The sequence below is a fragment of the Zalophus californianus genome, chromosome 15 (assembly GCF_009762305.2).
Source record: "Zalophus californianus isolate mZalCal1 chromosome 15, mZalCal1.pri.v2, whole genome shotgun sequence".
NCBI lineage: Eukaryota > Metazoa > Chordata > Mammalia > Carnivora > Otariidae > Zalophus > Zalophus californianus.
The window spans coordinates 29,359,677-29,382,050 of NC_045609.1; the positions used below are offsets into that span (position 1 = coordinate 29,359,677).

At 37.9% G+C, this 22,374-nt stretch overlaps 1 protein-coding gene across 1 annotated transcript in view; it reads right to left on the reverse strand.

Moving 5' to 3' along the window:
• DNAJC12 (DnaJ heat shock protein family (Hsp40) member C12) overlaps positions 1-13,870 on the reverse strand; it is a 35,526-nt gene extending 21,656 nt beyond the window's left edge. The window contains exon 1 of the mRNA XM_027596212.2: positions 13,641-13,870. Coding sequence (XP_027452013.1) covers positions 13,641-13,718 — 78 coding nt within the window. The 5' untranslated portion in view covers positions 13,719-13,870. The remainder of the gene's footprint in view (positions 1-13,640) is intronic.
• Between the last annotated feature and the right edge of the window lie 8,504 nt (positions 13,871-22,374).

Sequence of the window (22,374 nt, forward strand, 5' to 3'; positions counted from 1 at the left end):
GATGAGTGTCTAGTTTATAAATTATCCATTATAAAGTTCCCTCTTTCTGCCTTTGCCCCCTCTTTTTTCTTTAAGAATTTCGAAAAAAAAAGAATTTCGCAATTTTTAAAAAAGGACAGAATTCAAACCTGTTAATTTTGTTACCAATCAACAGTGTGGCTGGAGACTTTGATTGGGAAAAGAGAAACTTCTCCCAAACTAACATAAGGCTTGAGAGGCATTTTGATTTGATTTGATTTCACTCAGCCCTTTAATCCTTGTTACCATGAATCATCAAGACTTGTCTTTGTTAATTGTAATTCCAATGACAGCAATGGGAGACAACAGTGGTTATGTGGCTCAGCAATCTGATTGCTTCATTTTATTTATTTATTTATTTATTTATTTAAGATTTTTATTTATTTATTTGAGAGAGAGAGTGCACGCACAAGAGAACAGGAGAGGTGGAGAGGGGCAGAGGGAGAGGGAGAAGCAGACCCCCACCAATACAGGGATAGGTGAGGGGCTTGGTGAGGGCCTCATGAGGGGCTCGATGCAGGGCTCCATGAGGGGCTAGATGTGGGCCTTGATGCGGGCTCGATCCCAGGACCCCGTGATCATGACCCCAGTGGAAGACAGATGCTTAACTGACTGAGCCCCCCAGGTGCCCCTGATTGCTTTGTTTTAAATCCCAGTTCTGCCCTGAGACTTTAGGCAAGTTATGTAACTTCCATGTGCCTTGGTTTCCTCATCTTTACATTGCATGCTGGATAGAAATAGGGCCTTTAACACAAAGCCTAATCATAGTAAGACCTCAATAATAATAGCTAAAACCAAAGGTCGGTGGTTAAGTAACTTGTCTGAAATCATTTAGCTAGATACTAAAAAAGCTGAATTTTTTGTTAACTAAGCAGTTGGACTTCAAATCCAATAATCTTAACTACTGTTTTATACGGCTGAATTCTTCAGGCTTAGGGACCTATTATCAAGTTCCATATTTACTATCCACTAATTAATGAAAGCAAATTACCTCTTGTTTGAGAAACAAATTCTCAAGCAGCTCTGCTCAATATGGTAACAAGACTCATGGAAAAAACATAAATTGATCAACTCTGGGTCATCCTTAATCAATTCTTAAAAAAAAATCTTTAATCAAAAAAAAAAAATTTCTTCACATTTATAACCCAGACTGTATTAGATAAGCATATGCATTAAGTGCCCAGACTAATAACTATTCTTTTCCGTATTAAGCATCTACTGAGAATCCCTTGGAATAACAGGAAGGGAGAGACTTCCTGTTAAGAACTGTAATTAAGGATGCCTGGGTGGCTCAGTTGGTTAAGCGACTGCCTTCGGCTCAGGTCATGATCCTGGAGTCCCGGGATCGAGTCCCGCATCGGGCTCCCTCGCAGGGAGTCTGCCTCTCCCTCTGACCTTCTTCCCTCTCATGCTCTCTCTCTACCATTCTCTCTCTCTCAATAAATAAATAAAAAATATTAAAAAAAAAAGAACTGTAATTAATTGTGTTTCTTCTTCCTGGGTGTTCCCTTTAACCATCAGTCACTATAAACTGCTTATATAACAAAGAAAATTAAGAATGACACTTGCTTTTAAATTTTAAAATATTAAAAATTCTAAAGATTCTAATAGTAGTAAGCATTTTTTAATTAGGTTACTTATGATTATTCACAATCTCTCTTCGAAAAAGTTTATATGAGGGGCGCCTAGGTGGCTCAGTCTTTGGGCGTCTGCCTTCCACTCAGGTCATGGTCCCGGGGTCCTGGGATCAAGCCCCACATCGGGATCTCTGCTCCGCGGGAAGCCTGCTTCTCCCTCTCCCACTCCCCCTGCTTGTGTTCCCGGTCTCGCTGTGTCTCTCTCCGTCAAATAAATAAATAAAATCTTTTAAAAAGAAAAAAAAGAAAAAGTTTATATCAATACGGAACAAAAAGTAAAAGCCACTTTATTCCTCATCCCCCCAGGATAACAGGTTACACCCTTCAAGACACACAGCTATACACATATTTATGTATATATATTGGAGGATTTTAATAAGATAAATAGATAAAATTATACCTATCTATCAAAGGTAGAAAATTTGGGAGGTCTTGTTGTTACTGTTTTATTTTTTCATTCCTATCCCATTAGAAAACATTCTAGTAAAAAAAGAAAAAAAAAACACATTCTAGTATTAGCCCATGGAAGCAAATGTATCAAAATGGTTAATTCTCAATAGTGCTAATGCTTGTGATTGTTAGTTTCTTCTTTATATTTTCTTTACTTTGCCAATTTTCTACTTTAAAAAATCAAGAATACTCCATATCTGTCTTTCATTACTCTTTACAGTTTTAGTGTCACAAAATTTGTCACAAGCCACTTATGTAGGACTGGTTCTGGGTAAACTAACTAGTAAAGTGGGTTAGTTTGTTTTGAGAATGTTCTGTTTATCTCTGGGCATCTCCATCCCATGTGCCTGTGCCAACTGCAGCCCATGGACAAATGAGGCCCTCCATGTCAAGGTCCACTGAATCCTGCCTTCCTGATGCAATGTTCAACGGTCTGGAAAACTGCCTATTATGCTGGCCAATAAACATACAAACAAATGTTCAACTTTACTCAAAATCAAATAAATCAAAACATCCAAGGCATGATAATGACCAGTGTCACTGAGGGTGCAAAAAAATGAACATTTTCATGCTCTCCCAGTGAGGATGCAAATTTCCCAGAAATATATATGTACATATGTATCAAAGAATGATATAATTAGATATATATGTATATATACATATATATATATGAAAAGCCCATAATTTTTTCACCCTTTGATATAACAGTTCCAATTCTAGGAATTTGTATAAGAAGATAGTCAGAGGTGGGAAAATTATTTAGTTATAAGAAGGTTCATTGAAACATTAACAAAAGAAAGAACAAGAATCATATGATCCTCTCAATAGATGCAGAAAAAGCATTTGACAAAGTACAGCATCCTTTCTTGATCAAAACTCTTCAGAGTATAGGGATAGAGGGTACATACCTCAATATCATAAAAGCCATCTACGAAAAACCTACAGCGAATATCATTCTCAATGGGGAAAAGCTGAGAGCTTCTCCCCTAAGGTCAGGAACGCGGCAGGGATGTCCACTCTCACCACTGCTATTCAACATAGTATTAGAAGTCCTAGCCACAGCAATCAGACAACAAAAAGAAATCAAAGCCATCCAAATCGGCAAAGAGGAAGTCAAACTCTCACTCTTTGCAGATGATATGATACTTTATGTGGAAAACCCAAAAGACTCCACCCCAAAACTGCTAGAACTCATACAGGAATTCAGTCAAGTAGCAGGCTATAAAATCAATGCACAGAAATCAGTGGCATTCCTATACACCAACAACAAGACAGAAGAGAGACAAATCAAGGAGTTGATCCCATTCACAATTGCACCCAAAACCATAAGATACCTAGGAATAAATTTAACCAAAGAGGCAAAGGATCTGTACTCAGAAAACTATAAAATACTCAGGAAAGAAATTGAAGAAGACACAAAGAAATGGAAAAACGTTCCATGCTCATGGATTGGAAGAACCAACATTGTGAAGATGTCAATGCTACCTAGAGCAATCTACACATTCAATGCAATCCCCATCAAAATACCATCCACTTTTTTCAAAGAAATGGAACAAATAATCCTAAAATTTGTATGGAACCAGAAGAGACCCCGAATAGCCAGAGGAATATTGAAAAAGAAAAGCAAAGCTGGCGGCATCACAATTCCGGACTTCCAGCTCTATTACAAAGCTGTCAGCATCAAGACAATATGGTACTGGCACAAAAACAGAGACATAGGTCAATGGAACAGAATCGAGAGCCCAGAAATGGACCCTCAACTCTATGGTCAACTTATCTTTGACAAAGCAGGAAAGAATGTCCAGTGGAAAAAAGACAGTCTCTTCAACAAATGGTGTTGGGAAAATTGGACAGCCACATGCAGAAGAATGAAACTGGACCTTTTCCTTACACCACACACAAAAATAGACTCCAAATGGTTGAAAGACCTAAACGTGAGACAGGAGTCCATCCAAATCCTAAAGGAGAACACAGGTAGCACCCTCTTCGACCTCAGCCGCAGCAACTTCTTCCTAGAAACATCACCAAAGGCACAGGAAGCCAGGGCAAAAATGAACTATTGGGATTTCATCAAGATAAAAAGCTTTTGCACAGCAAAAGAAACAGTCCACAAAACCAAAAGACAACCGACAGAATGGGAGAAAATATTTGCAAATGACATATCAGACAAAGGGCTAGTATCCAAAATCTATAAAGAACTTATCAAACTCAACACCCAAAGAACAAATAATCCAATCAAGAAACGGGCAGAAGACATGAACAGACATTTTTCCAAAGAAGACATCCAAATGGCCAACAGGCACATGAAAGAGTGCTCAACATCGCTCGGCATCAGGGATATCCAAATCAAAACCTCAATGAGATACCACCTCACACCCGTCAGAATGGCTAAAATTAACAAGTCAGGGAATGACAGATGTTGGCGGGGATGTGGAGAAAGGGGAACCCTCCTACACTGTTGGTGGGAATGCAAGCTGGTGCAACCACTCTGGAAAACAGTATGGAGGTTCCTCAAACAGTTGAAATTAGAGCTACCATTCGATCCAGCAATTGCACTACTGGGTATTTACCCTAAAGATACAAATGTAGGGACCCGAAGGGGTACGTGCACCCCAATGTTTATAGCAGCAATGTCCACAATAGCCAAACTGTGGAAAGAGCCAAGATGTCCATCGACAGATGAATGGATAAAGAAGATGTGGTATATATACACAATGGAATATTATGCAGCCATCAAAAGGAATGAGATCTTGCCATTTGCAACGACGTGGATGGAACTGGAGGGTGTTATGCTGAGTGAAATAAGTCAATCAGAGAAAGACATGTATCATATGACCTCACTGATATGAGGAATTCTTAATCTCAGGAACAAACTGAGGGTTGCTGGAGTGGTCGGGGGTGGGAGGGATGGGGTGGCTGGGTGATGGACATTGGGGAAGATATGTGCTACGGTGAGCGCTGTGAATTGTGTAAGACTGTTGAATCACAGATCTGTACTTTTGAAACAAATAACGCAACATATTTTAAGAAAAAAGAAAAAGAAGAAGATAGCAGGAGAGGAAGAATGAAGGGGAGTAAGTCAGAGGGGGAGACGAACCAGGAGAGATGATGGACTCTGAAAAACAAACTGAGGGTTCTAGAGGGGAGGGGCTGGGGGGATGGGTTAGCCTGGTGATGGGTATTGAGGAGGGCACATTCTGCATGGAGCACTGGGTGTTATGAACAAACAATGAATCATGGAACAGTACACCAAAACAAATTATGTAATATATGGTGATTAACATAACAATAAAAAATTTTTAAAAAAGAAGGTTCATTGAATAAAATGTTATAAATTTTAAACAAAAACTTATGTGTCCAACAATAAGATATTAAAGTTAATTGAAATACTACTATAGGCTGAAATATTTTGCAGTCATTAAAAAAATCATCTTGTAGTAGACTTTCAATAATCTGAGAAAAATTATGTAACATATTTCTATGAGGAAATGTAAACTACAAAGCATTATATGCAGCATAAAACCATAATATTTTACCTTAAAAAGGATAATGTAATGTATATGCATATGTGTATATAGATGATAACAATAATAATAATAGCTAAGATTTTTTTTTTTAAGATTTTATTTATTTGACAGAGAGCGAGAGCAAGAAAGAGCACAAGCAGGGGCAGCAGCAGGCAGAGGGAGAAGCAGACTCCCCACCAAACAGGGAGCCCCAGGCGGGGCTCAATCCCAGGACCCTGGGATCATGACCTGAGCCGAAGGTAGACACTTAACCAACTGAGCCACCCAGCCACCCCATAGCTAAGATTTATTGAGACTTACTATATGCCAGGCACTGTTCTAAGCACTGTGCATATAACATCTCATTTAATTCCCATAGCAACTCTGTGAGGTACTGTAATTTTTCCCATTTTACAGATTAGGAAACCAAGAAATAGAAAAGTTAAGTAATTGTCCCAAGACCACACACCTAGTGGCAGAGCCAGTATTTGAATGAAGGTAGTCTGATCCTAAATACACATGGAAACGCACTTACAAATATTTACACATGGGGGGCCTAGGTGGCTTGGTCAGTTAAGCATCCAACTCTTGATTTCAGCTCAAGTCCTGATCTCAGGGTGGTGGGATTGAGCCCCACATAGGGCTCCCTGCTCAGGAGGGAGTCGGCTTCTCTCTCCTTCTCCCTCTGCTCCTCCCCCCCCCTCACGTGCAGGCTCTCTCTTTCTAATTAATAAATAAATCTTTAAAAAATATATTTACATATATGTGCATGTACCTACATAACACATCAATAGGGGTGCCTGGGTGGCATAGTCAGTTAAGCATCTGACTCTTGGTTTCTGCTCAGGTCATGATCTTGGAAGTCTTGAGATCAATCAAACCTCACCTCAGGGTCCATGCTCAGCATGGAGTCTGCTTGAGTTTCTCTCTCTCTCTATCTCTCGCTCTCCCTCTGCCCCTTCCCCTTTTTCTCTCTCTAAAATAAATAAATAAATAAGATCTTTTAAAAAAAAAGCCATAAATACAGCATATGTGCACACACCCATATGTCATACTCCAAGATGTTAAGCATTAGGTTAACATTTTTCTCTATTGTATCTTCATACTCCATATTTCCCTATTGAAAATATATTAGTTTTAGAAATTAAGTTTTAAAACTTAAAAACTTATTTTTCCATAGCCTATTAGCACAATATTTTGATCTGTTCAGGGAATACTCGAGTGTGCAATAGGCACTCATTTGATTCCCACTTGGATGGATCCTCTCCAAATTTCCCTGGCCACACAAACACCCTCTGTCTTTCCCTCCATGTGTCTGAACTTTTACCTAGTAAGATCATTTCAAGCCTCATCTCTTCTCTGAAATCTTTTCAGATATTCTTCCTTTAATTCCTGTTGCACTTATAAATAGTACCACATAGCACAGCACTTACTTTTTCTCAAATTGTTTCCTTTGCATTAGCTTTGGCTCCTGAGCTGGATGCCAGGTTTCTTATACACTTGCACTATTTTCACCTTTTGGTTTGGTTTGGTTTGGTTTTACCCCCATCACTTCCAGTACTGGCCGGATGCCAGGTGTTGAATAAATACTTGACTATTGACTGACAGATGTTCTTTAAATAACATGATTACAGCATAATAGGAGCCTTCTGGAAATTGTGATTTATTCATTAAAAGAATGAATTGATTCTAGGGGCGCCTGGGTGGGTCAGTCATTAAGCATCTGCCTTTGGCTCCGGTCATAATCCCAGGGTCCTGGGATTGAGCCCCACATCGGGCTGCGGGAAGCGTGCCTCTCCCTCTCCCACTCCCATTCCCCCGCTTGTGTTCCTTCTCTCGCTGTCTCTCTCGCTGTCAAATAAATAAATAAAATCTTAAAAGAAAAAAGAAAGAACTGATTCTAGTGATGGAAACTGACATGCTGTAGAAAAGACTCATTTCAATAAGCGAATTAATTAGTATCCAGTGGTAACTATCTGAGCTGAGTATCTATGAGGATTCATTGTTTCTATTCTACTTTTATATATGGTTGAAATTTTTCATAATAAAAACATTTTAAGAGAAAAAAATCAGTATCCATCACTTCAATTTATTTAGCGTGAAACTGGATTTCCCCCCTAAAACTCCAAATATTAACAATATCCCTGAAATAAACCCATGGGATGATCCTACATCGTTCTAATCAAATGATAATCAAAACATGAGCCAGAGAAACAATTTGATCCACAAAATATATAATGGCAGTATTGTGTTATAATCCATAAAATGCAATAACTATTATCCATAGTGACGAAAATAGTTGAATAAATAAATAAATATGGGAGAAAGGATAACTTTACGGAAGAATTCTGAGAAATAAATATAAAACGAATGAGGAAAATAGAAAGCCACCATTAGGCAAACGCTATAGTAGTAATTATTATAGGCAAGATCCACCAAAGGATGCTAAAATCAGTGGGTGAAAATCTGAGGAGACACACTACAGTCTCCAAGAATCTTCACCAAAAATATTTGTTAATTACAAAAGGGAAACTAGTAACTCTACAATGCAAAAACCTGGCAGAAGAAACCTGACAGACACCACCTTAACTATGTGTTCAGGTCAATAAGACATATCAGCATCGTGTAGCCCTGAGGTGATACACTGAAAAAGGTACAATATCGCTTCGGCAGTGTTCTTTCCAAAAACACATAACCTCAGTCTAATCAAGAGAAAATCTGAAACAAACCAAAATTGAGGGACATCCTGCAAAATAACTGACCATTACTTTTCCAAGTGTCCATATCATGAAAGACAAGGAAGGTATGAGAAATTGTCACTGTGGAGGAAACTAAGGGAAAAAGACAACTAAGTGTAATAAAGAATTCTGGCTTGGATCTTGGAAGAGAAAAAGGACATTAGTAGAAAAACTGATGAAATTACAATGAGACCTATCCTTTAGATCAGAGGTTGACTAACTCTGGCCCAAAGGCCAAAACCGGCCTGTCACCTGTTTTTTAAATAAAGTTTTATTGGAAGATAGCCATCGTCATTCATTTCACATATTATCTATGGCTACTTTCTTGCACTGGCAGAGCTGAGTAGCTGTGACAGAGACCATAATCCTGCAAAATCTAAAATGTTTTCTAGCTCAAAAAAAAAACGGGGGGCTCTCGATGGCTCAGTCAGTTGGGTATTATTCTCTTGATCTCTGCTCAAGTCTTGATCTTGGGGTCATGAGTTCAAGCCATGCTGGGCATGGAGCCTACTTTTTAAAAAAATAATAAAATAATAAAATAAAATAAAAATAAAGTAAAATGTTTGCTATCTCAGGGCCAGCACCAGGGTGAGACAAACAGTATGCCTAGGTTTAAGGAGGTTCGTTCTCTCTCTCTCTCTCTCTCTCTCTCTCTCTCTCTCTTCTCTCAGGTTTCTGCACTTGCACAACCCTGAGAGTTAGTGCCTCCTTAAATTTTGTGTCCTGGGCGCCTGGGTGGCTCAGTCGTTTAAGCGTCTGCCTTCAGCTCATGTCATGATCCCAGTGTCCTGGGATTGAGTCCCACATCAGGCTTCCTACTCAGCAAGGAGCCTGCTTCTCCCTCTCCCTCTGCCTGTCACTCCCCCTTCTTGTGCTATCTCTCTCTCTCTCTCTCTCTCTGACAAGTAAATAAATAAAATCTTAAAAAAAAAACTTAAAAAAAATTTTGTGTGTGTCCTAAGTGCCCTGTTTACCTCACTCTAGTCCTGACTCTGTCTAGCTGGTCTTTTACAAAAAAAAAAAAAACAAAAAAAATTGCTCGCTGGCCCCTGGTTAATACTTTTATACCAATATTAATTTTCTGATAATTATTGTATAATTTTACTGTGCATGATAACTGTAAATATGATGCTAACATTAAGGGAAGCTGGATGCAGTGTATATAGGAACTCTGTATTATTTTTACAACTTTTCTGTACGCCAAAAATTATTCAAATAGGTGGAGCACAGAGGATTTTTAGAGCAGTGAAACTACTCTGTATGATAAATGTCATTATACATTTGTCCAAACCTATAGAATGTACAAACCCAAGAGTGAACCATAATACAAACTATGGACTTTGGGTGATAGTGACGTGTCAATGTAGGTTCATCATTATAACAAGTGAACCATTCTAGAGGAGATATTGTTAACAGGGAGGCTATGCCTGAGTGGAGGGAAGGAAGTGTAGGGGAAAGTTTTATACCTTCTGCTCAATTTTGCTATGAACCTAAAACTGCTCTTATAAAGTCTATTAAAAAATCTTTTTGGGGGGTCGCCTGGGTGGCTCAGTTGGTTAAGTGCCTTTGGCTCAGATAGTGATCTTGGGGTCCTGGGATGGAACCCACTGTCGGGCTCCCTGCTCACTGGGGAGTCTGCTTCTCTCCCTCCCTCTACCCTTCCCCCACCCCCCTTGTATTCTCTCCCTCTCTCTCTCTCAAAAAAAGAAATAAAATCTTTAGGGCATACCTGTGTGGGGCTTGGTTGGCTAAGCGTCTGCCTTCCGCTCAGGTGGTGATCCCAGGGTCCTGGGATCGAGTCCTGCATCGGGCTCCTTGCTCAGCAGGAAGCCTGCTTCTCCCTCTCCCTCTGCCTGTCACTCCCCCTGCTTGTGCTCTCTCTGTCTCTGACAAATAAATAAATAAAATCTTAAAAAAAAAAAAAAAGAAAAAATCATTTTGGAGGGCACCCGGCTGGTTCAGTCGGTGGAGCGTGGAACTCTTCCACATTGTGTGTAGATATTACTTAAAAATAAAATCTTTTCTAAAAAAAGATCATTTTGGGGCACCTGAGTGGCTCGGATGGTTAAGCGCCTGCCTTCAGTTCAGGTCATGATCCTAGGGTCCTGGGATCGAGGCCCACATCCGGCTCCTTGCTCAGCAGGGAGCCTGCTTCTCCCTCTCCCTCTGCCTCTCTCCCTGCTCATGCTCTCTCTCTCTCTCTCTCTCTCTGTATCTCCGTATCTCAAATGAATAAATAAAAATCTTTTAAAATAAATAAATAAATAAATAAAAATAAATTTAAAAAGATCATTTTGGGTCACCTGACCGGCTCAGTTGGTAGAGCATATGACTCTTGATCTTGGGGTTGTAAATTCAAGCCCCAGGTTGGGCATAGAACTGACTCAAAAAAAAAAAAAGGAAAAAATTTTTCAAAAATAAAACATTAAAAAAATAATGTCAATTATGGAGTAGTCTAAATTTACAAAGTTCCAAGTATACAGTATTAGTGTGAGGCCAAAACAATGTCCATGCCCACGCCCACACCACAATGTGCCAGGCACTGTTCTAAGCACTTTATTTATCATGTCTCATTTAATCCCCACAATAACTCTATGAGGTGGGTACTATCATTACCCCTATTTGCAGATTAGGAAACAAAGGAATAGAAAAGTTAAACCATTTCCTAAGGTCACATAGCTAGTAAATGGTAAGATTTGAACCCAGGTGGTCTGAAGTCAATAAGAAAGAGAACTAGAAACAAAAAATAAGTGTCTCCATTTATCAAGTTTATGCTCAATTTTTAAATCTGTGAAATCTTGAAATCAGGATTGAAATGGTGGCCAAATATCAAAAAATCAAGTAAGTTATAAAAAAGAGAGGATGTCTTATATCACCAGTGTGTGGTGTATGCATTAATAAGGACTTTAGAAGATTTCATAACATGTGTCTTTTGTGTAAAATCTGATTCAAGGCAAAAAAGCTGACTAACTTGGAATCAACCTTCAGTAAATGTTTTTGAAATGAGGGTATGCTGTTTTCTACTCAACAGTGTGGAAACCCTCCCAGGGTTTATCTATGTCATTTCATTAATTTTCAACAGAAGTTTTAAATTGTAAGAACTATATACTAAAGCAAAAGAATTATATGTGTGTGTGTGTGTGTGTGTGTGCCAACACAGTTGTTATAAATAGAATCAAAATATGAAGTTGCTTTGAAATTACAAATGCTAAATTGCTTTCGAGTATGAACAGTTCTGGTCAACTTTTTAAAGCATCAAATCAAGGAATATTTGAAGTAAAAGAAATCCATCCAATACAAATCAAGTAAAGGAAACGTCACACTAAATACTCAAAAAATGGAATTAAAATATTTTTAGGGGCGCCTGGCTGGCTCAGTCGGTAGAGCATGTGACTCTTGATCTTGGGGTTGTGAGTTCAAGCCCCATACTGGGTGTGGAGATTATAAATAAAAAAAAATAAAATCTTTCTTAAATGGGAAATATATATATGAAGAGGGGAAAGATACATATAAAAAGAATTGACAAAATTGTGACAGATCATTTCATTTTAAATAAATGATTGTAATCTAAACATGCTATGTCATTGACAGAATCAGTAAAGAAGGAATGGCAAGACAATGCTTTCATTCTCCTTTTAATATATGCCACATATGCCATGTGACAAAATTGCTAGCTATAATGAAAGAGACTGTTATAAACATTATAAATAAACAATAGGATCATTTTTTTCAGTCTATTCAAAACTTATCCTTCTCCTTCTTTGTAGACTGAGGAAACAATAACATAACTATAAAAGATAGACTAAAAGGGTCTAGGGATTTATTTATGGGGATATAATGACCTTTACTTTATAACTTAGAATAACAATATTTTTTTAAATCCAAATTGTGAAGCTTATCAAGTTAAATTATGTTCCTTTGATTTTAAAAAGCTCCTTCAAAAACTAGTTGGCAATAGTATAATTCATAACAGATGGTAAAAATGTCAATAAGCTTTCTCAATTGCTATAAAAGTAAATCACCACTAAAGCAAACAAGAGTAACATATTATCCTAAAGGAGAAACACACAACTAAAGGAGTATTATAACCAGGTGTGTGTGTGTGTGTGTGTGTGTGTGTGTGTGTGTGTGTGTGTGTGCTTAACTAGAAGATTCTTAAGATAACTCCCTCAGTGTGATAACAATAGAGATTTTAATCCTTTATGTCCACCATCACATTCTATTTTCCAAACAAAATTAAGCACATTTTGTTACTTAACTCCAGCCTTATGAAACAAAGATAAATAGAAAAATATTTTGATTTAAAATATTTTAATATTAATAGGCATATTTTAGTAATAAAATAAAAACATTTTGATAATTATATAAAATATATTTAATAATATAATTGAAATATACTTCCTATTCATCTCAACAGTATCTAAAACATTGAAAAACTAGGAATAAATGAAATATTTAACAATAAGGGAATAATCAATTGTGATACAACAATAAAACAAAATGTGCAACATTAAAATATGTATGAAGAGTGTTTTTAATAGCATGGAGAAATCCTTGAGTGGGTAAAAAGCAGGAATCAACAAGTAAATATATATCTTCCCAAACATGTCTCCAAAAACCGTAGGAAAAAGACTGAAGATTAATAAACCAAGCATTAATAGTGTTATCCTTGGAAAGTAGAATTATAAATGAGTTTTCCATAATTTAAAAAACTTTTACAAACTTCATCATTGTGTAGCCCTTTAAAAACATTTCATTGTAGATCAAGTGAACAACTACAGAGTTTTTCACACATTTTGTTTCAGAAGCCACACTTTTAAGTAATTTCTCTCACATGATTTAAAACGTTAACATAAAAGGACGTTTCTTGGCTTATATAATTCAACTGCTTATATAAAAGTACATATTTTAATAAAACATTTTAAATACACTACTAGAAAATTACATTGATCTCAATTTTAGTATAAAATACCATAATAAAGATTTAACTTATGTATTCTGTGAAACATGGCCAAGAGCACTACAATAAAATTTCAAATACATATTTTTAGTGTATTTGAAATAGAGTCTATGGCCATGTGACAGAATACACATATTCAATCACAAACATCTATAAAATTGCAAAAGGACTCTACCCAAGTAAAGACCCAAGATTTAAATACTTAACTTTCTCTAAGCCAAACATGCTTTAAAAGAATATAAGATTAGGTTTCTAGGCAATGTGACTAAAAGTTCAAAGTTACCACCTTAAATAAAAACTTGAAAAAGAAGAGCATTATCCACTGTCTTACCGAAGACAGTTCATCACACCCCAGCAGCATGTAGTAATCTTCAGTGTCTTCTGACCTGTAACTTAGTATTGCATCCATTTCAATTACTAAATCAGCTTCTCTTCCCTCTGAAACAAGAGAGAGAATAAGCTGCGAATTAATCGGAAAAGCCTTTTTAGATCTGGTTTTCAGCAGCCCGTCCCAAACAGCAATAACTTGATTTGAGGCTGACCGCAGTCAATACGCCAGATGTCATCCTAGACCTTTGTAAACTCTACCTTTCATTGGCTGTTTGCAGAAGAGAAAAGAATAGGCCACGTGCCGAACTGTTGCAATGCTGCCTGGGATCTGTAGTTTAAGTTTATGTAAGTAATGCACTTGAACCATTCATTTTATGGGTTGACAAAGACTGACCATTTTTACATACTCCCCAAATTAGCCATTTCTCCATTTCCTGTATATTTTTAACTTTTTTCCTTTTTTTAAGAGATGGAAGAAAATTTGAAGCAATATAATAAAACTCTTAGAATTTGTTAAATCTGAGTAGTGGGTGTTTTTCTGAGTGTTTAGAATATTTCATAATTTTTTTAAATAGTTTAACAGTAGAAGGAAATAGACTAGGAGAGCAAATTTTCAATCATTTGATAATTTATTCATTCAACAAGTATTTATTGACCTGGTGATGGGTATTAAAGAGGGCACATTCTGCATGGAGCACTGGGTGTTATGCACAAACAATGAATCATGGAACACTACATCAAAAACTAATGATGTAAGGTATGGTGATTAACATAACAATAAAAAAGATGAAAAAAAAGCAAGTATTTATTGAGAACCTGATTTGTGCCCAGTGTGATTGTAGGAAAAGGTGTAAGTCAGTTCTTAAGGAGCTTACATTCTGATGGAGGGGGACAGACAGGAAATATGCAAACAAGATCAATTAAAATAGTGATTTATACTATGCAGGAAATAAAACAAGACAGTGAGAAGGAGAACTGTATGATGACCAGGTTTAGTTCACTGTACCTTTGCTCCCGAGCTGGCTATCTCCAGACTCGTGTGTCCACCCAAGGTAGGTTCAGGGAGTGTGTTTCAGCTCGATGTGGCCCTAGGATATGCAGGTCAGGTCTAGGATTTAGAGAAGAAGGTGACTGGTCACGGATGCAACATTTTAACCACCCTTAACCCTTTAAACATTATCACCTTGAAAAAAAAAAAACACGTTTTCATTGAGCTCACGTATATGCATCTTCTTTAAGGTTTATTTTGGAAAAGAAATAAAGCACTGAAGCACCATTTTTACAAAATCTTTATTGTATATCCTCTCTTACTAAACTTCTATATGGAATTTTATTTATTTATTTTTAAAGATTTTATTTATTTGACAGAGAGAGAGACAGCAAGAGCAGGAACACAAGCAGGGGGCGTGGGAGAGGGAGAAGCAGGCTTCCTGCTGAGCAGGGAGTCTGATGTGGGGCTCGATCCCGGGACAATGCGAGCATGACCTGAGCCAAAGGCAGACGCTTAATGACTGAGCCACCCAGGTGCCCCTCTGTATGGAATTTTAAAATAAAGTATAGCTATTTTTGTTTTGAGAAATTTACATCCCTTGGGGTATTTGGGGCCTACTTGGGTATCACAAAATACTGACCAGAAGAACCGACAAATGGCTTTAAAATGATGTGAAGTTGCTGCTATGGAAAATAGGGTGGCGAGTCCTCAAAAAATTAAACATAGAATTACCATACGATCCAGCAATTCCACTTCTAGGTGTATACCCAAAAGAACTGAAAGCAAGGACTTGAACAGGTATTTGTACACCCATGTTTGTAGCATCATTATTCACAATAGCCAAAAGGTAGCAGCAGCCCAAGTGTCTGACACAGGAAAAAATAAAATGCAGTATAGCGGCACCTGGGTGGCTCAGTCCGTTAAGATTCAGCTCAGGTCATGATCCTGGGGTCCTGGGATGGAGCCCCGCATTGGGTTCCCTGTTTAGCGGGGAGTCTGCTTCTTCCTCCCCCTCCCTCTGCTTGTGCACGCGCACTCTCTCTCTCTCTGTCAAATAAATAAATAAAATCCTTTGAGTAATAAAATGATGTGGAAACATACCTAATGCCTGGGAAATGTTCACTCCATTTTTTTGGTGAAGAAAAGGTTACAAGCCTGTATGTACTATGTCAAAATTCACTAAGCAAAGAAGACTGTACATGTCACTGGGTCAAAATATAAATATAAAATTTAAAATATGTACGGTACAATGCCAGTTTTATAAATATATATGTTATGTATATTTATAAAATATGAAAAAGCTTATATACCAAAACAGCCCAGTTATCACTAGATAACGGGGTCACAGATGGTTTACATTTTATTCTTTTTACTCATATACATTTGCTAAGGTGAACATATATTATTCTTGTAATAAAAAAGGAGCAATAAAAAACAAGTCAGTAAAAACTGCAAAATGCCAAACAGCACACAGCTAATTTACTGCCTTATTAGAGATGACAATTCAGAGGGTTTTTCCACTTGGTTTGGTTTGGTTTGTTGCACACCCTACTGTGGCTGTGTAACTAACCAGTTTACTCATCCTGGGAAGCTAACATTGTGCTGTACAGTTGACAAAGAAGAATAAAATGAATGCTGCCATCACAAGGTGTCCCCTCTCACAGGTGTCTCAGCTACTATCTATTCCTATTGGTAGGTCCAATTGTTGTATCTTCAGAAAGACTCCTTGCTTACAGGAATCATAATGCAAGGTAAACAATGCCAAACTCTGCTCCTTATTCCTAAATGATGTTTATACTTCTGAACTTCTTCTAAGGATAAAGTATTGCACTGTTATAACCAAACTAAAGTTGTGATCAAAAATACCAAAATGGCAAGAATATACCATATACTATATAGAATATACCATATACCATAGCTCTGAATAAAAGCCAACTCTAAATTTCACCAAAAGACAATCCAAAAAAAATAAAATGTTGGGTCTATATATGTATATATTAATAATCAAATGCCTACATATAATACTTTCATTGTTTAGTTACATACAAAATGATCAAATGACTTCACAATATTTAACTTTTAAGATTTACTTTAACCTACATGTTTCAAATCATATATTATGAAAAATGTATTGTAAGTTTATAAGTACAAGGCATCTACCTTTTATTCTAAAGCATGATTTGGGGGAAAACTTTGCCTTATATCTAAACATACATAACGCTTTTTTCAATTTGGGAATTCTACTTCAATAATTCTCACTTTTAAAATCATTTTCATAATTTTTTTCTCTTTTTTAAGTTGTATATTATTTAGAAAAGTTTTCATTACTTATTTTAATAAATAGAAGCAGCCCTTATGGGGCATTGTTCAGAAAAAGCAATAATACAAGATAAGCAGATGTTTTGAGAAAAGCTGGAGTGCCACTTACTTATTTCTATTCTTTCCCCAAAATAAACCTCCAATCCTGCCATAATATCTCATTATAGGGTATGTTTTTAATGTTCACTGGGGCTTTTTCCTCAATAAAGGTAACAAAAATCATTCTGGGACCTCTGGGTAGTATTTGGAGAAATGATAAATGATAAAGCTAGAACCATTCCTCCTTATGCCAAAATAAATTGCATATAATCAAATAACCCAGAAGTCATAGAAAAAATTAATAAACGTGAGTACATAATTTTCTTCTTAAGTAGGCTCCATACCCAGCATGAAGCCCAACATGGGACTTGAGCTCAGACCTTGAGATCAAGACCCAAGCTGAGGGCGCCTGGGTGGCTCAGTTGGTTAAGCGACTGCCTTCAGCTGGGTTCATGATCCCGGGGTCCTGGGATGGAGTCCCGCCTCAGGCTCCTCGTGCTCTGCGGGGAGCCTGCTTCTTCCTCTCCCTCTGCCTGCCACTCCCCCTGCTTGTGCTCTCTCTCTGTGTCAGGTAAATAAATAAAATCTTAAAAAAAAAGAAAAAGACCCAAACTGAGATCAAGAGTCGGAGGCCTTAACCGACTGAGCCACCCAGGCCCCCCAACGTGAGTATATCAATATAAAGTGCATTTGTGTGGCAAAAAAAAAATGCAAAATCAGAAGGTACTAGGAGAACAATTTCACATTTCCCATAATAGACAAAAGACTAACTTCCTTAATTTTCAAGAAGCGCCGACAAATCAGTAAGAAAAAAATTAACAACGCTGTAGAAAATTGAGCGGAGAATATGGCTACTTTCGGAAATACAGATGGCCAATACACATAGGAGTGCAACCTCATTTATGACTATGAAACTGCTAATCAAAAGAAAACAAATTGTTCACCTTTCAGAGAAGTGGAATCTCTGAAGTTTGATAATACCCAACACTAGAGCAGAAGTGAGGAAGTGAATACCTTTATACATTATTGGATAAGAGTGTTGATTGGCACAATTTGGCAATTTGGTAGTATTTATTAACTTACAAAGCTGTATCTCCTTAACCAGGCAATTTTGTCTCTATGAATTTACCGTGTGGATTTACACCAAAATATGTTCAAGGCGATCATTGCAACATTCTTTGCAACAGAAAAAAAAAATTAGAACCAACCAAAATGTCCCTCAATGGAACAGCGAAGATGGCAGTAGATGAATAAATTATATTTGTGGAATAAACTACTATACAGCCATCAAAAAGAGAGTAAATTAGCTCTCTCTGTGCAAGTATGGAAAGATCTCCAAGATGGATTATCAAATGAAAAAGGAAGTTTGAGAAGAGTATTATAGCACTATCACTTTTGTATACTTTTTAATAATATGTACATTTGCACCTATATTTTTTCTTTAAAAGGCTGGTGTTTTTCTTCTTAGGAGGGAGCTGAGCAGGTACAGAAGAAAGGCTTTTAGTTTCAGTCTATACCTTTCTGAACTGTTGGTACCAAGTTAATGTAGTCATACCACCACTTTTGTTTTCTTGTTATGCTTTTTAATATTCTAAAAGAGCAACTACCATTCATTTTACTTACACATGGTGATTGAAAAAAAACCATTAAAAAATACATACTGCAAAATATATAGTAGGAATCATGCAGAACTTTTTAACAGAGTTAAAGCTCTTTGCACCTCAAGACTCGCTGAGTCAGATGCCCAAACCCAGAACAAACCAGATCAGAAAAAACACCTAATCTCCCCTGGCCCGGGAGGCGTCGCCCACCCCAGGACTACAACTCCCAGGAGGCATCGCGGGATTAGCGTGAAAGGGGCATCGCGGGAAGTCCCAGTTACGTCCCGCCTCCAGGAACCATCCCTCCGGAAGTGTTTTTGTTTTTTGTTTTGTTGGTTTTTACCCCCCCACCCCCATCAAATGCGGTAGTCTTTAAGTGGGAAGGAAAAAACAGCTAAAGGTTGATGGAAACAAAAAGGAGAAACGCTAGAAGTTTGGAGCCTACAAGCCTCAGAAGCGCCGAGCAAGGAAAGAAATTAGGGAGCCTATACGTGGGCTCCGCGCAGCAGCCAGAGTCGTTCTCAGACTGGCCGCTCTCCTGCCCCTCTTTTCCTTCCAGTCTCGCGCCAGATTCCTGTCGTGCTAAACAAAACCGGCACTTTTCCCTTGCCATTTTTCGCCTTTTCCTTGAAGGCGCTAAATCCAAGTTCCAGAAACTGCCTTCAGCCGTTCGTCCTGATTTCCCACAACGCAGGCCCCCGCTCCTGCTCAGGCTGGGATCCTGGACACCGCTTGTGCACTGTGATTTAAAAAAAAAAAAAAAAGTTGCAAGCTCCTAGCTCCCAAAGCCTGCTCCTCAAACGCTACTGAGCTGTTCCAGCGTGAGATCCAGTGGAAAGAAAACGGAGCCTGCCAGGACCTTAGCCTCCATGCGTCAGTGTCACCAATTTGTAAAATAAACTAATAAAATCCCTTCCTGGCCTTGAGCAAAACAGCGTTTTGAGACCAGCACAGGGTGTTAAAAAAGGAGTCTTTCTGTTAAGTCAGACATAGAGTAGAATTTGTGAAAGATTCTTTAAAGGTTGTTGATACCTTAGCACCTTTACTCTCAAGGATTTGTCAAAAAGAGTGACTAAAAATTCCTCTCAAGGCTAAAAATAAAAATAATAACTAAACTATGGTAATAATGCCTCTGGAAAGATACAGAAAAAAATCCATGAGTACTTGCCTTCAGAGAGGGGGACTAGATGGCCCAAATATAGGAATGGTAGGTAAATTTTACTGTATACTTTTACACCTTTGGAATTTTTACTAAGTGTATGTATATTTTCAATTTTAAAAAATTACTCATTTTAATGATCATAAAAAAGGTGGTTAATATGCCATTTGTTAGTAAACAAAGACGTCACCAAGTTACTGGTTTGTGTCTATTACTCTAACAGATTTATTTTTGTTAAAGATTTTATTAATTTATATAATTGACAGAGAGAGAGAGAGACCGCAAGAGAGGGAACACAAGCAGGGGGAGTGGGAGAGGGCTTCCCACAGAGCAGGGAGCCAGATGCAGGGCTTGATCCCAGGATCCTGGGATCATGTCCTGAGCTGAAGGCAGTCCCTTAACCAACTGAGCCACCTAGGCACCCCTATAACATTTATTTTAAACAGTGAAATTCCTTAGTTACTTGATAATGTTTGGGAAGGAAGCACTTAAATACATTCCTGACAGGGGGTACCTGGCTGGCTCAGTCAGTGGAGCATGCAACTCTTGATCTCGGGGTTGTGAATTTGAGCCCTGTGTTGGGTGTAGAGATTATTTAAAAATAAAAAATCTTTTGGGGCGCCTGGGTGGGTCAGTCAGTTAAGCGTCTGCCTTCTGCTCTGGTCCTGATCCCAGGGTCCTGGGATCGAGCCCCACATCTGGCTCCCTGCTTCTCCCTCTCCCTCTGCCTACTGCTCCCCCTGCTTGTGCTGTCAAATAAATAAATAAAATCTTTAAAAATTAAAAAAAATTTTTTTAATTCAATAAATAAGTCCCTGACATTTCAGCGTTTTCCCCCCTTCTCAAATAGAATTACGGTGGAGTATATTAGTAATACAGTAATCAAATCAGATACGATGGTAATTTTAGGAAAATAGTGACTTAAGGGCATGAAACTGGACCAAATCATTCATGAGATAACTCCTGGCAGTAAAATCTGTGATTCTCTGGTCCTATGAGTTCTGATTCCCAGAACCTAGACAAGTGATCCTCTAGTGTGGCTACATATTAAAATCACCTGGTGAATTTTGTGTGAACACACACACATATATTATATGTATATATGTATACCTACACACATACCAATGCCAGGACCATCCTGTAGACTAATTAAAAAGTAGTCTCTGTGGGTGTGGCAGGAGTATTTTGTAAAGTTTCTCCCAGTGATTCTAATGTGCATCAAGGTATAACCAAGACTGAGAATATTAATCTGAGGATTATTACTCAGGCAAATTAGTGGAATAAAAACAAGAAACTTACTATTTTTTAAATTTTATTTTTTTAAGTTATCGCTACACCCAAAGTGGGGTTGAACTCACAACCCCAAGTTCAAGAGTTGCATGCTCTACTGACTGAGCCAACCCAGCATCCCCAAAACAAGAAATTTTATTTCTTTCTTTATTTATTTTGAGATTGTATTTATTTGAGAGAGAGAAAGTGAGAGAGGGCACGAGCAGGGGAGAGGGGTAAAGGGAGAGGGAGTAGCAGATTCCACGCTGAGCAGGGAGCCCCATGCGGGACTTAATCCCAGACCCTGGGATCATGACCTGAGCCAAAGTCAGACACTGAACCGACTGAGCCACCCACGCGTCCCCCAAAAGCAAGAAATTTTGATGAATATTTTCATCGTAGGCCCCATCCTCTTTAGTAAATTCAGAGAATCCATTTGATTTTGTGGTAAATTCACAGATACCGTATGATTCTGTGAAAGCCCAAGCTGCCAAATGAATGTTTGCCAAAAGGAATTGAAATCTAAATATACAGTAATACTCATGAGCAGCTTCATGGCTGAGCACAAATTCTTTGAATACATGGTATGTACCCAGCACTGTGAAAGATCTAAAAGGAATTTGTTTCAAGTGGTTCCTCACAAGGAACTTGCATTGCAATTAAAGAGACAATATTGAACTTGTGACCCACAGATCAAATCAGGCCTACCAAACCGTGTTCCTCGATGTGAATTAGTTGCCAACATTTTAAAATAGGGAAAATTTACATAAAACTCCAGGCTTCTATTTCCTTTTGAAACACTGGAAGATCTGACAATTTGGGGTTCATTTGCCATTCCAAGTGGCAACATTTGCCTGGAGCTAAAGTGGGACTACCCCCTTATAGAAGGAGCCTGTGTTGTTGTGTCAGTCTCCTGATTCCCTGTTCTCTGACACTGAGGCCAAGTGTCAGTTGCCAGGCATTATCACTTACAGTTTTATCATACAGCTAAGAGAAAAGTGAAATATTTCTTGATCCCTATTTTTATCCAATGTAGAACAACAAAAGACAGAGCAAGAAGGCCCTATGTTTCAAGAAAAACAAGAGGACATATTCCTTTGAGAAAATACAGAGTGTAATATCAAGTTCTCTGCATTCACTTCCTAGTCGCTATACACGAGTTTATGATCCATGATCTACACTGATTAAAATATATATGCAATATCTGTCTAGATAAGAAGCCATATATTCAAGTATAGGTAACTGGTTGAATGCATATGGTCTAGTCAGATAGGGATTCAATTCCAAGCTGCCATTTACCAACCATGTTCCTATTATAGGGGCCTGTGCCTTAGGTTGCCCTTCTCCATATGTATAA